At 44.3% G+C, this 15925-nt stretch overlaps 1 protein-coding gene across 1 annotated transcript in view; it reads left to right on the top strand.

Moving 5' to 3' along the window:
* The window catches only part of arhgap24 (Rho GTPase activating protein 24), a 103968-nt gene that overhangs the window by 1123 nt on the left and 86920 nt on the right, over positions 1-15925 (top strand). The window contains exon 2 of the mRNA XM_061215672.1: positions 13881-14080. Coding sequence (XP_061071656.1) covers positions 13901-14080 — 180 coding nt within the window. The 5' untranslated portion in view covers positions 13881-13900. The remainder of the gene's footprint in view (positions 1-13880; positions 14081-15925) is intronic.

Genomic DNA, 15925 nt, shown 5'->3' with positions numbered 1-15925 from the left:
AGTCAAACTCCAGTGTGTCACCCCTTGTGTTGACCTGGGAACTATGGAAGGAAAAATAAGCAGAGACGTGCCCCTCCATCTGACAACTCTCAAGGACAAAGGCAGGCGCAGAGGATTAGTTAAACGCCGACAGATGAATCAGCAGTCTAAATGTGTCTTTCAGATGGCTATTACAAGCACTAAAAAACGTACACCCGTTCTTAAAACGATCAGCGAAAGGAGCCAGTCATTACTGAGTGCAGTCTCCATCCCTCTCGGAATGAAAATAGTTCTGCATTACTTTATGCTATCGAGTGTCCCGGAGAGAGGCTTGCAGCGTGCCGCGTCTCCTGTGGATTCTTATCATTCCCTGTGCGAGGACGGTGGGAACGAATGCTTCCTGAATCAGGAATGTACGCAGTGCCCAGAGGATCACGTTGCTGTCAGCTGCAAGAGAGTGAAGGATCTGCGCTATCCGTTTATTCGGGGGGGGCAGGGAGGGGGCATTGTCGACGCGCTCCTGCTGATAATAAAGTTTGTGCTGCACTGACGGGGCTGCGATCACGTAACAGACAGGACGGTGGCAGACACGCACGCACGCACACACACACACACACACACAGGAGCATACAGATGAACAGAAGATGTCGGAGTCCCCAACAATGGTGCTCTCATGCTCGCTGTGTGATCACAGAGGAGCGTTTCCCGCTGCCTGAGACCCGGTGAAGTTTGTTCGGTCTGCCCGTCTCTTCACGGCAGCCTGAGGCCAGGTTGTGAGCTCCAGCAGATGCAGGCTTGCCTCCCCGCACTGCTGTTCGAGTCCCTCACTCCTGACCTGAGAACGCCCTGCCAATTAGCCCTGGACCTGGGCCAAGCCACATGCACTTATCCGACAGGACCGTGCCAAAATGACATGACTGACTTTAACAACATTGCGCACAGTCTGAGCGAGGCTGAGTACATTCGCAGACGAAAACAGGCCATGCGTATTTATTTTATATTCATTTTCTGGATTAATGATGGAGGGCTTGGCAGAAAACTTTCCCCCCCAATGTTCTCAAAGTCGTTAAAATGGGATGAGACGTGCTTTCGGTCTTTGCGGTGAAAGTCTCTGTTGTCTAGCACTTCATCTTGTTCCTTTTCTTTAGTTTTCTTCTGTTTGTGGAAGTTTGCAATCAAACACTGGTGTTCTGAGGCTCCTTTCCTGGAAGTGTAGTGTGTTCCTATATTAAATTGGGCTTGTGGTGGTGTGTTTTTAGCCTGTCTGTTTCTGAAAGGGGTATTTTTGGTGCTCAACCCTGCTTACCAGCGCTGACTGGTCTGCCTTTGCGGTCTGACACGTTGCGGTCATGGCTCTGTTCCTTGTCAGACAAAGCGATAGTATGCCAGTGGATGAATCCATGCTATTGATGTCTCATCACTGGAGTAGGCCAGTTAGTCAGATTTAAAGCACAATATAATATGGTCACAAGTGCCATAGAAATAGCTTTATGGGAAAATCCCAAATATATTTACAGGAGAATGCTCGGATGAAGATACCAGTCGAAACGCATTGTTATCGCTGCATATAGTTGCATATATTTGGGTGGTGGATCTTTTTTGTGAGAGTTGCCGACCACTCTACATGTTTATATTTTCAGGAGACTTTATAAAAACATATGAAGGATAGTGTGATATAATAATTGGTATGAGTATTATTAGCATTTTTCTTTAAGGTTGGTGACATAGTGGTGGTCCAGCTGTACGTTGATATTGTTGAGGTGTGACCGGTAGTCAGGGCCCTCTGGCCTGCCTGCCTGACCACAGCTCCACAGGGGAGACCCACACTCATACCCCACAGCCACTTCAACACGGCCTCTCAAACCGATCTCCTCTTCCCAGCAACGTCGGCTGGTAACAACTTTGGGCGGCCTGTAGCGTAGTGGTTGAGGTACATGACTGGGACATGCAAGGTCGTTTGGTTCGATCCCCGGTCTAGCCACAATAACATCCGCACAGCCGTTGGGCCCTTGAGCGAGGCCCTTAACCCTGCATTGCTCCAGGGGAGGATTGTCTCCTGCTTAGTCTAATCAACTGTACGTCGCTCTAGATAAGAGCGTCTGCCAAATGCCATTAATGTAATGCAATGTAATGTTACTCAGCTTCTGATTTATCAGACTACTTTGGAAATATGCGTAAACGAAAAACAACCACAGGCTAATCTTTCAGATGTTAGTTTCAAAATACCGAGTACTTTATATTCATATTCTGTGCAAAGTGCCATGTGTACTTTCCCGAATAATTATGTAATGTAATTTTTTTATTCATGAACAGTTGTTCGATTTTTTTTTTCTTCTCTCATGATGGGGAAACACGATATGAATGTACGATAGACTGGTTATTTGGGTCCCTGCTTTACGGAATGCGCTAGCCCCTCTGTTTGACAGCCGCCCTCCTGCACGTCTGAGCTTGTCATGGAGACCGCTCTTGCCCGGTGCTATTCCAGCGGTGTTTGAGCACGGCAGCCTGCCACTGAAAAGGACCCATTCTCGCTGCTCTTTGTATGTTCATCCCCCCGCCTTTAGACCGATGCTGACAGCATACAGTGCCCTAAATCTGCCGCTAATTCAGTGTGAGCCCCCTTAAATGCTTAATCTCCCATGTACACGCCCCATCCAACGGTGAATTGTGCCTGGGCCTTTATGTTGGGAAGAATTAGTTTAATGCGTGGTGTCTTCATTCATTTTGGGATGTGAAGAAATGAAGACATCTTAAATACAGGCATACATCTCTCGTCTAATTCCTTTAATGTGCTGTTCCTCTGGCGGGAAGGGATGCACATTATGTTTAGATTAGGGGTAGACCCAAAGCAATCGTTCTCAACCTGCTGTGTTCAGAGTCCTGGATACGTCTCTGTATCACAATCGATAGCCCTTTTGCTTCTAATAAAATTGCCTTTCTGTATTCTCGGCACATCAAATACGGCCCTCGCTTGATAATTCTGACTTACAATAGCATTTTCATTTCCGCAAGGTTTAAAAAAAACCTGGCGTGGTGCAAATTATGAGACAATCTTGTGCCCTTTGAACGGACAGAACCCGATACTGCTCCAGGGCCGAGGGCGACTCAATCACACTTCTTGGTACTGAGCCACCCGTGTGCAGACTACGGTACACAAGTGGCAAAAGCTGACTTGCTTTTCTCCTCAGACAACTGCAGTGCTGTATATCCTGTCATCAGACAGGCCCTGCGTGGCCCGGTTAGACAGCCTAGCATTAGCGGTCTAGCGCTGAAGCTGTTTATCGCGGCAGCTGTGCGACTCCTACCCCGGCCTGCAGACAGACAGATGGTCCGGATAATGACTTTGGCAGCTAGTTAAAGTATAAAGGAAAAAATAAAGAATTTATGCTTTGAGTTCCACTGGGAATTTTTTTTTAAAGGTCTTAAGTGTTGCTTCAGACGGTAGATTAAAGAGACGATGATAAGCATTCAATGAGGTTCACCCATTGTTTCTAATGGCCCATTCAGGAGAACAAATCAAGAGGAATATTTAACACGTTTTTTTTCTGCACCACCAAAGATGTGTCATATGGCCATTTCCTTAACAGCGGTCTTGCGTTTTTTAATCGCTGTGTTTCTCCACTCCATTCACAGCTAGCACTTTCTCAACGGATGGGCCTATGAAATCCGATCACTTTCCCACAAATGAAAGATCCGCACAAAAGGCACGTCAAATATTGAACTGGGCTTTTGTGGACTGAGAGAGAGGTCCATGGCATTCCTCAGCTGAGAGCAAACACGCTGTGCAAGCAGGGGAAGCTAAATTAGCACACCTCCCTCCTGTTGTCTTTAGGCTTTCTCCCATACACTCTCAGAAATGAAGTGACAGTAGAGGTACATTTTTGTTCCTCAAGGATCAGACTTCCCAAAGTTACCCTGAAGGTACAGTCATGTTCTCTTTGGGTACAAATGTTGTCCTAGCAAAAAAGGTACAGATTTTAGGGGTGCCAAGCATTTGTACCTTTTTAGGCACTTTTCGTAGCTTTTGTTTCTGAGAGTATGCTGTCCTACTGCAGGCCTTGAGAGGCCAGCAGAAATGCCAGTGTTTAAATGGAGAGGAAGCAGTATGTGTGTGGATTTGACACTCACACTGAAGGATGGGGGCCGTGGGTTTGTCATCGCGTTGTGAAAGAGAAACGCCTCTGTCTTTGCACTGGATCCGTGTGGATGAGTGAGGGGTGTGACCGACACTCCTGAGGGGTGTGTTTGTACAGTTGGGGCTCCTTCTGTGCAATCGTAAAACTCTGTGTGCTTGACACACAGGGAGAGAAAAAAAGGAGGTGATGCTAGATTGAGATTGCTTTCAGAAATGTTCCTTAACATGACATGCAGTGAGATTCGTTCTATGGATCTGTGTTTAGACTGTTTAAAGGTTCTCGCCATATTTTTAATTGTTCTGTGGTTGCCACATTACCAAGTGAACATTTCAATTCAGTCAGTTCCTCTCTTATCAATCTTACCCATTCACTATAAAGGGGACTTAATTTAGACATTTATTTTCCACTTTATTTTATATCTATGTTTCAATTTTTTAGTATTATTCTGTATGTTGTCTGCATGCACCCACTAACCACAGCAAATTCCTTGTATATGAAAACTACTTGGCGAATAAAGTGATTCTGATTCTGACATAGCTTTGGATACCCATTTGCATTCTCTCACCAGGGTCATCTTTGTGCTGCTTGCAAAAGGCATCCATTTGATATGAGATCGTTTGTATTTTTAAGAGGTGGCCTGTAGCATAGTGGTTAAGGTAAACGACTGGGACCCGCAAGGTTGGTGGTTTGATCCCCGGGGTGTAGCCACAATATACAGCCGTTGGTCCCTTGAGCAAGGCCCTTAACCCTGCATCGCTCCAGGGGAGGATTGTCTCCTGCTTAGTCTAATCAACTGTATGTCGCTCTGGATAAGAGTGTCTGCCAAAATGCCATTAATGTAATGTTAATGTAAGAGAATTTCAGCTGGTGGAGGTTTAAATAGTCTCTGGCCTCACTGTGTCATTTCACACAGGTGGGAGGCTCACATTGGAAGCGTTTCTGCGGAGGCACGCCCTTCAGTGGACAGAATCAAACTAGCTGGAATCTGCAGAATGTGTTGTTTTCTGAATTTTCACGGTGCTCTGTATGCGTGTGAGTTTCGTGTTTCTGCTATCTACAGATGACTGCCACGCTCCAGTGAGGGGGTCAAATACGGAGTTGACCCCTGGAAAAACCGGAATAGGCACTACATGATATAACTTGTTCTACAGTAAGTAGCACACAGTACTGTACACATGGCTGCTAAGAGACCTTGTATACTGTGTGTACTGAGCATGGACAAACTGCCCAAGGAAAGCACCCTGCGGTGAAATACAGCTATGCCAGCTTGACCAGCTTAAAAATTGAGCTGGTCTAGCTGGGTATGAGCTGGCCAACCAGTGTCTTAAAGCTGGTCTAGCTGTCTGTGCTGGTAGCTGGTTCAAAACATAGCTGAAGCTGATCAAACCGTGTCAACCTGGGAGCTGGTCTGAACGGGTCGACCAGCTAGCAGCTGTTTCAAAACCTAACTTGATCTGTTTCACTTCAGGAGGGATATCCATCAGTAACCTTCAGAGCCAATGCCATAACTGTCAAAGAGGAGACTTCTAATACGTGGCTACTGAGACGATGTGAGATGGGAGTCCCGGCCAGTAGTAATCAGAGCACTGGCAGGGACCGTGGTAAATCCATGCCAGATGGAAAGGTATCAGCGGTCCCCTTGGCAATACGTATTATTCTATTAAATAGGCAGTCAAAGGTTTTCAAAATGTCCAGGTCCATTTTGGAACAGCGTAAAGTTGCGAAAGGACCAGAATGGAGCTTTGTTGCCACTTGAGGGGGTGAAAAAAGGATTAGCTCGCTGCGTGCCACTGTGGCCCGTATAGCCAGGGACTGGCATCCGCATCAAAACGAGCCGTTTTTAAAATTAGCAGATGGATATCAGTCACAGAACAACGCAATAGAGAGGAGAAAAACACACTGCTGCTCGCTTTTAAGGCTGGGATTTTCATCAGTCTTCCATTTTTTTGTATTTTGTTGCTTAATTGAAAGAAACGCATTAGCCGAGCCAGGGCAAGAGCAGGATGAGTCAGGGATGATGCGCTTTAGCATACCCTGTGCCCCACTGTTAATTAACAGTACTGAAACACCGACAGAATTTTAATGTCCCACTTCAAGAAGAAAGCGAGCATTAGTTACTTGGTCGTGCTGCAATGCTAAGAGAGGGCCATTGCCATCTACAATGTGATGACAGTGACCACTTTATTAGGTAGACCTGTACACCAGCTTGTTGACGCATTTTTGATCTGCAATCATGTGGTAGAAACTAAATGCATAAAAGCATGCAGATGTGGTCAAGAGGTTCAGCTGTTTTATCAGACCAAATGGCGAGGAAATGTGATCTTTGTGACTGACCCTCTTGACCATGTCTGCATAAAAGTATGCAGATGTGGTCAAGAGGTTCAGCTGTTTTTCACACCAAAATGGGGGAGAAATGTGATCTCAGTGACTGACCATGGAATGACTGTTGGTGCCCGACAGGGTGGATCTGGTTGTCTGAGAAACTGCTGATCTCCTGGGATTTTCACGCACAACAGTCTCTAGAGTTTGCAGCGAATGGTTCAAAAAACAAGAAGAACATCCAGTGAGCAGCAGTTCTGCGGGCAGAAACGCCTTGTTAATGAGAGAGGTGAGAGGAGAAGGGCCAGACTGGTCGGAGCTGACAGTGATGCAAATAACCATGCAGTACAACAGTAGTATGCAGAAGGGCATCTCTGAGCACACAACACATCAAACCGCAAACTGGATAGGCTACAACAGAAGATTTTTTGGTCTAAAAAATAAGTCTAATAAATACCTAATACACTGGGTGTATATTGCAGTAGTATAACTGTGGCAGGGTCTACGGTACCAAATGCCAAACATTTTTCACACTGACACTGTAACAATGAAAATGTAATGTGCTAACCTCAGCCTTAGCCAAAATAATGGCATTGCGCTTCCCACAATGAAACTTCAAGCACCAGATGAGGCATGGATTTGGAAAAGGTTCACTGTAATTAAAAACAATATCACAAAGCTGACAGCCATGTGTTCGGGAGAGCCAAATTGTCCGCTCCATTGCCAATTTCCAGCTCAAACCATGAACACCTACAATGACAGGGAAATGGAGAAGTGAGAAACACATTCACAGCACAATGTATGAGGGTGTGTCAGATGAATAATTGGCTCGTGAAAAAAATCAAGTGTGTGAAGGGTGCACTCCATCTCTGTTTCACAGGTTTTAAAACCAAGAGATACAAAATTCGACTTAAACATTATTGTAGTCAAGGAATTTGCTGACAACACGCTCACAATGAACTGGACAAATGTATTTCTGTGGAGTGAGCGTTGTCATACTGTACACAGAATAAACATTCTTTGAGCAAAACACTGAAGGTGAAACACCATTACCATTTACAAAGTTACAACGACTGCCGTAAATGAAACAGAAAGACTTCCCCAGCAACAGTGTGGAATGTTGCGCATACACAACGTCTCACCAGTGGCGACAGAATAGGCCTGGGACAAAAGAAATCTCAACAGAAATGCCAGTTTCTCTTGCACTAAAGGCAGCACATATTGATCACAGCGCAAAATGCGTAAACACTCGCAGTATGGTGATAATAGCGTACCTTAAAATGAGACCAAAATTAACTTTACTATTACTGCTACATACTCAGCCACGGAGACAAAATGTCCCCGTGGATGAGACGTGTTCTTCCTTGATTGGTGTAATTGGTAGGGGAACCAGTGAATTATTGTGTTTGTATGTGAGCTGAAGGGTATATGCGTACAATATGAAATTAATTTATTTGGGGGTCGCTACAGTAATGATGGTTGTAATTGTTTTGTTGCAGTTCATGCTGCTTGTTTGGCTTTTCTCTGCTATTTATCTAATAACAGTGTGTGATCTCCCAGGAGCACTCAAACACATTTATTCAAAGCGTCCACTTTTTTAAACCACAGATTGAAGTTGCTGAAAGATTTTTCATTACAAATCGCAGCAGGGTTGTCTTTTCTTCAGGATGTCGCTGAGGAATATATGACGCCGTGTTTATAAACATGCAGCTTGTGCCAAAATATGTCTGTGGTGAGCCGTGTCTTCCTTTGACGCATGTTTACGATAGAGGCCCCTGTCGCTTGTTCCCACCGCCGCAGAGGTCCAGATAGCACACGCACGCTGTGTGAGAAAGTTCCATCAAACATTCTTTTCCCAAACAACAGTATATCACACTCCCCTAAAAACAGCTGTATTCTACATTGCTTAATAAGCGCTATCAGTACTGTTAAACTGTACTAGACCCTAAACACACACAGTAATATATACAGTATACATGTATGTGTATGCGTGTGTGTGTGTCAGTATTACATTTTTTACAGTATTTACCATACGGTCGGATGCAATGATGGACATGAGCAATAACGTGAAAAAAATACATACATCTGAGTTTGATTTCAAAGGCAGGTTTTTAATATGATTCTTGGCTTTTTTTTTAGGGTCTGTTATGTCTAAAATGTCATAAATAATACATTGGGCCCTGATGCTTATATTGCAGAACATGTGGGATATTTTATTCATGAGATCCTTGAAAAGGTCCCTTTGAGCTGGTCTTGGGCTGGGAGTGGGGCGCTGTGGGGCAGTGTTAGTGCGGATCTCATTGCCTTTGTCAGACACGAGCTCTCGACCTTGGACATGAAAAATGACACACGGACAGATCCAAAAGAACAGCTTGTTACTTGATGGTGTCAGACGATGTGTCCCAATCTGAACAGCCACTTTATGTGTGTGAGTCATTTGCATGCAATGGACACTAAAGGGGAAGGCAGTTTCTTTTTTCTATTGAGTTCCTTGACAACTTCAAGGAGAATTTAATCTTGCTGTTTGACAAAAACTTTACTTTGTTTTAAAATCCTGACATATTGGCCTCTGCTTCATGGGTAACCTTCTGGCCATAAAAATCATACTGCTTTAACAGCCTCTGGAACCTCACCAGAACAGGGCTGACAGCATTTATTAAATAAATCAAAATATATATGTGTGTATTTTATACATACATTTATTTGGGGTAAGGTTTTGTTAATCTGCTCATTTGTGAAGTGTCACTGACTTGTTTTATTGCTTTGTGCACGCAGGCTTTTCCAGTATCATGTCTAGAGCTCACAGTCTTTGAATGCCTATAAATTACAGGCTTATGACTGTGAAAAAGGTGCCAGACGCCCTTTAATATATCTTGTCTGCCCTCTCTTCATTTTCCACCTTGATGGTTCTGACCCCTTAGTTTAAATTCTTTTCATCTTGTCGAGATTTCTCTGGTTCGTCCGCAGCAGAGATTGTCACTGGTAGGTGGGGGGCTTGGCAATGCCACAAAGCAGTGGCCCATGTGGACTCGCTTTTCATCTGTCAAGGAACACAAATGTGCACCAGGCCAAGTGTGTGAACCAGCCGTAAAATCCAGCTATGCCAACTTCACCAGCTCAATTTTCAATTAGCATAAGCATGGCCAAGCTGGTCATAAAGCTGGTCTAGCTGGGTATGAGCTGGTCAACCAGCATGTTTAAGCTGGTCTAGCTGGGTATGAACTGGTCAACCAGCTAGTGCTGGTAGCTTGTCTGAGCTGGTAGATGGTCAACCATGTCAAGCCATGATAAACTGGGAGCTCGTCTGAACTGGTCAACCAGCTAAACCATGTCAATGAATCAGGTTACTCCATGTATTACATTACATTACATTATTGGTATTTGGCAGATACTCTTATCCAGAGCGACGTACAGTTGATTAGACTAAGCAGGACACAATCTTCCCCTGGAGCAATGCAGGGTTAAGGGCCCAACGGCTGTGCGGATCTTATTGTGGCTACCCGGGATTAGAACCACCGACCTTGTGTGTCCCAGTCCTTTTCCTTAACCACTACACTACAGGCCGCCCCTAGTAGTGTAAGCTCAAATACTGTGTGCATGGGCAACCTAGTTATGAGCAGGACATCACTGGTTTTTGGAAGGGATTCTAAGATGGATCGGGTTAATTTGGTTTTCCCCGAGTTTTTCATTCCCTTTTCTCGACTACCAGCAGCCTGAGAAGTGGGGCCTTATCACTAGCCGTCAGAAAATAGCCCGGAATCTTCAGGCGAGGGGGCCGAAAGGCCGAGCAGGCTGATAAAGAGGGAGTCCCTTTGAATAACTTAATGAAATCCAGAACCGCGCAGGATATTGCCGGGACGCGGAGCCAGGGCGAAGGGCCGCCGCCATCTTGTTGCCGTGGGAACAGTGCGGGCGGCAGATCAGAGGAGGCCCCGGGGCCGGGCTCCTACACTTGTTCAGCAGATGACGGGACCTCACATCTGGACCTCATCTGGGGCCGCCAGTCGGCGCGATAAAAACCGTTTGCGTTGTGACAACGTGGCAGGGCGAAGGTGCGGACAGTTTCACTGGCTCCCGCCTGGCTTTGCAGTTGTGCCATAACCCGAGACAACGAAAGGAAATAATGGTCTACATCACAAACTATATGATGTCCTTTATTGTCATGCAGATTTTGTTTTAGAGGTCTGACTTTGGTGTTAAGTCGATTGACGGAGAGGACCGAATTAAATCTGCATGTACTGTAGCCTCTGTGAAAACAATGATTATGATATGAATGTATATACAGACAACTATAGCAGCAGTTTACATTATGTTGGATTTTGTTCATAACCCAGAGGAAGAACATCTAGTTCTTTCAAAGTTTTCATACAACCTACCCGAGTTGCTGTCTTTACAGGAAACTAAAATAAAAATAAATGGAACATTGGCATGAATCCCTGACAATGCTTTTCATGACTAAATGATAATCAACAGGGCATGATTTCTGTTGGCTTGCAAAAATGTACAAAATTCTTAATAATTTAATGAGCTGACTCATAGCTTCATCTGACATTTGTATAAGTAGAAATTTAGATGATTGTTTGGACCAAACACCATCACACAGATTGCCCTTCCAGGACCAGAATCAGACTGTTTTAGGTCAACAAGATGGTTTGTTTAGAGAGAGAGTGCAGAGAAAGCAACCGACTGTAACAGAGAGGACTAATGACAGTGCTTTGTCCCTGCTCTCGCCCAGGTGTGGAGGTAATCGACATACAGAGGTGACTTTCTCTATATGTTCTCTATTTGAACGTGGCTGGGGGAATTGTTTGCAGGTCGCATTGTTGCTGGAAGAACTGCAAGCTTTACGCCTTCTTACACTAATGGCGTTTTGTAGGCAGGGTTGAAGACTTATATGCTCTTTTGTCGTTTATGGGAGCATACAAAGGCACTCACTTATTTATATAGCGTCATTGCTTCATGGCCGGTAATAAAAGACGGGGAGTTTGTGGAAACAGCAGTTCTGCCAACGCGGTATTCGGCTACAATCATTTGTGGGAGCGAATGTGCCCGTCTTCTGACCGGCCCGTTAGCATCAATTGTGCGATCGAATGTGCGGTTGTCACACATCGGGCTTCGCTTTTCTGTGAAGACTGCTCGGTGTTCACTGTGGCCTGGTTCCTGGGCTACAGACGCAAACTGCTGAGCCATTTTTGACTGGAAGTGTGTGGTACTGGTTTTATGGTCACCTTCAGTACTGACTCTAGAGGATTGAGGAGAGAGAACTGGGCTGGCCCTAGAGTGAATGTAAGGGTGGCGCTTTTGGTATTCCTTTTGGCTTTTCCTTCTTTCCTCTGGTTTTTTGGCGGGGGAGGTGTGTTTCGTGTTGTCTGTCCCTGCAGGTAAGCGGCAGGCCTGGGGACTATTGGAGGGTCCAGTCCGGGTCGCTGGGACTGTAGCAGTATTAACCTGGTTATACCCTGCGTAGCTGTAGTTTTGCGTTGTCCACTGCTGGGTTGCAGTGACGCCATTTTCAGGCCGCTACTATTATAGATATACCAGACTGCTGTGCCTCTTTTAGGCACGGCTCCAATTGTGGAGCGCTAAATTATCCCTTATTGTGGACTGCTAATTCTGCCTCACATCTCCTGTGCACTGTATGTGGCTACTCGCACAAGTGTGCACTGTATGTGGCTACTCGCACAAGTGTGTACTATTCTCCCCAGTTACCCTGGCCTCTGTATATAACTGGGTGCACTTCAGCTGCTGTAACCTTGTGTGCCTAACCGTGTGTCCCCTGCTCCCTCCGGCCTCAGGACCCTAATGCTGAGGCGTCTCTTAGTTATTGGGTTCATACTGTGGTGCGTACTTGTTCATTGATATTAATAATAGCCTATGGATGGTTTGTCCCCCTTCATTGCGTGGCCGTGCTTACCCAGTATAGTTTGAGTGTGGGGTTTTGTTTCACGTGCCCTAGTCTCTGGTCTGATAGGAATGTCCTTAGCTGCTAGCTATCGCCATGCATCCCTTATATTCCTCTCCCCGCTTATTCGAGATCATTTTTAAACTGCAAATTTAAAGATTTGTTACTTTCTATCAGAGAAAAAAGCCGTTATATTTTTGTATGCCTGCCTCTGTCTGGTTCATTCAATTGAGCAGCCTCGTGTGGGGAACAGTGGTCTGGGGAGTTGTTGAGGACCTTCCACCCCAGCCTCTTAATAGTCTGCCCTAACTCACTTCCTTGTGGTCACACTACATTAATACGACATTTCCAAAACTCAAATCATAAATAATGGCTGCAAACGACACTCTCTTATACCGAATGCAGTTAGATGGCTGAACAGTGACTGGATCCCAGTGCCCTGGGGCGGATGTTAGATGTGGAGATTGAGCCAGGACGAGACTCCAAAATCAAGCTGGAATCATAACTAGAATCTGAGATTTGACTGAGTGTCTAAATGTTGACATTCACATAGTGTATTCTTTAGTGGAATATCCCCCTGATTCTGGTGTCTGTTAATCCATGTAGATAATTGACATGTACAATGACTGCCAACGGATACACACATGCAACAGGCCAACACCTGACAGCTTCTAAAATGTGATAAAAACTGGTAAAAATTGTAAAATCGTTTCCTGGCACCCAGTGCATTTCAATCGCATTCTCATTGTATTCTACACTGACTGAAATAGTGCAGGGCAAAGTAAATGCTCGTGGGCTCAGGTTGGTAACTCTGAAAAACAAACAACTCATTCACATTACTTCAGCAGTAAACTGACACGCCAGATCAGTCACGGGAAAGGTCATGAAAACAGTGCTGACCAGTGGATTCCATATATTTTCTCATGCTCATACATCTAAGTCCACTCGCATGGTAGACTTGCAGCCAGAAAGTCATGTAAATCAGCGTTTGTTGTGGTTGCGGTTGGGGGGGAGCATGTGCAAATTTTCTGCGTGAGAAGCAGCAGTAACAGGACTGTTGTGTAAACGGTCTGGAGAAGGGTTTGCTGTGTTCTGAAAGAGTGGCGGATCGGAGGAGTTCAAAGTTAGGTTTTTTACAATTCTGCCCTTGGAATACATCCACCAAAATTTCAAATCCTTCATCTCTAATCACAAACAGCCATATGTCTTGCATATTTGCTTATCTGGAAAAATTCAAATTCAGGTTTTGCAACATAGCCCAGAAAAACAGAAAAGCGTTATGCGGGTATATCAGATTGACCTTGAAATTTCCTTCCTGTTGTTGGTACGTGTAGCTGGGCTTACCTTTGTGGCTATATGAAGAATAGGCAAGCTTTTCATTCAGCTGAATGGAGAAGAGGGGAAGGTTAAGGGATCTCAAATGAGAACAGAATCCTGCTCAATGTGATTGGCCTCTCCACTTATGCAAAAGGCTGGTTTTTCAACCTGCACCTTATGAACCTAATTTTTTGCCTCCCTTTGTTCTTTTCCCCTGGCCTCAACAGAAGAAACCTCTGGACGTACAATGGGAGAACAGGCTGTCTCCAATAGCAGCCCCCAGCACGGCCAGACCAGGCAGAATGTCGTCAGGTGTGGGTGGCTAAGAAAGCAAGGGGGCTTTGTGAAGACTTGGCACACACGCTGGTTTGTCCTCAAGGGAGACCAGCTACATTATTACAAAGATGAAGAGGAGACAAAAGCCCTGGTAAATAATCCCTTTTTTACATAAAATATGAAATGTCCTGTGCTCTGTTGCTCTGAACAATGATCTCAAACTTCTCTCAAACTTATAACAGCAAGGGAAAAGCACTCGCTGTTCCATTTTTCACTTCACCAAGCTGATGTGAAGTTCTGATGTCTTATCGTTGTTTATTTCCTATGATTGCACTTTCTCTGACAGGAATTACGGAGGGCGCATAACAAATATACTCCTTTTTGTTTGTTTGGCTTGTTTTTGCAGCCCTGTTGCAGACTGTCTCCTCCACGACAAAGTCTGAATGTACTGATAAATATAACATCTTGTGCTACCATTCAGAATGAACGTTTGAAAAATATGACAAAATATGTTCTGTCCCAGGAAGATGCCCTACTTTACTCCAGCATTTAGGTGCAGTCTGATTTCGATTCTGTATATTTTCTAAACTCTAAACTTTTCTAGATCGCAGAGAGCAGTAATCAGTGTTCTGCTCGCCTTCAGAATACTCTAAGAGACTACACTGCCAATCACAAATCTACCCACAATATTACACTAGGCCCTAATCAGAGAATGGGATACTGCTTTAAATAAAAAACCGGCAACTAATTTGTAATTCCATCTTAATGGGATAGTGCTACTGGCAATCAACACATGAACCCTGTGATTGGCTTGCATATGTTTGACCAGCCACCCCACCCCCACCCCACCCCCTGACCTGCACTGTCTGTCACTCAAAAATCACATGCACAAATCAGTCCCCGATCATTTCAGCATCTCAGCCTTTTCTTCAAGTGAGCAGAAAATCCTTGTTAGCTCCACATTTTATTGAATTTGTTCTGTATATCTTTCTGCATTGGTATAATCTCATAAGAAGAATAGTTGGTTGTTTTCAGCTTGTAGCCGTGAGGTTGGTAGTGGCTTCAACTTTACTGAGGCAACAAGCTTGCCAAGGGAGCAATTATATGAGAGAAGGCTGCTAAGTTAAATGGAGACACTGTGGTTCAAATCATATTCTTTGACAAGAAAACAATTTTAAGGTGCACATTCTCATTAATTACAGTTGGTGAAACGTTTAATGTGCACTGTGCGCAGTGGCTAAACGAATTCATTTAATTTAGCAATCTGGGCTTTATTTTATTGTGTTTATTCGGTTTTTATTTCCTGCTAGCAAGTTACTTCACAGCTTGAAACATACAGACATTGTTGTTTTTGGAACACGTGCACAGATTTGTACAGCAAATAGAAGGTTAAGCTTTATCGTGAACATATATTTTAGAAGTTCATTATTTTCCATAGAGAAAAAGTACTGCCATAACTCCACCTCCTCTGTTCCCAATTGTAATCTGTCTCTGAACAATCCAAATTATTATTAGCTAATAAATTACTCACTGAGTGTATATTCTCATTTGTGTGGTATATTTAAGCATGTTCACAGCTTTTTCGATTTAAGTTTGTCAGATTTCCCCCCCCCTGCAAAATGCCTGTAGAGGGACGGACTTTTCCCTCCCGGGTGTAGAATACCTACACATCTGCAAGTACCAAATCACTCACTGTTTGACAAAACGGTGTTGTTAATTTCAGCATGGTTGTTGCATGATCTATTTCTGTGAATTTCAATTTCATTTCACGTCTTTAGTTTTAAGGGCAGCAAATCGCCAGTTCTGTTCTTTGAAGCTTCGGTTTTATCTTACATTATTAATTTACATATAGTGGGTTTTTAAAACTTTGAACCCATGAGTGATTTTACCCGTGTTCAATTACAGTTCCAATTTACACCTCTGTTTGAAGTGAGAAAACACCAGAGGACATGTTTTAGGTCTTAATGTTTTTATTATGAGAGAGTGAACATTCTCT

This window comes from Conger conger, chromosome 12 (genome assembly GCF_963514075.1).
Source record: "Conger conger chromosome 12, fConCon1.1, whole genome shotgun sequence".
NCBI lineage: Eukaryota > Metazoa > Chordata > Actinopteri > Anguilliformes > Congridae > Conger > Conger conger.
Note: the sequence above shows the minus strand (reverse complement) of the source record. Positions and strands in the feature narration are given on the sequence as shown.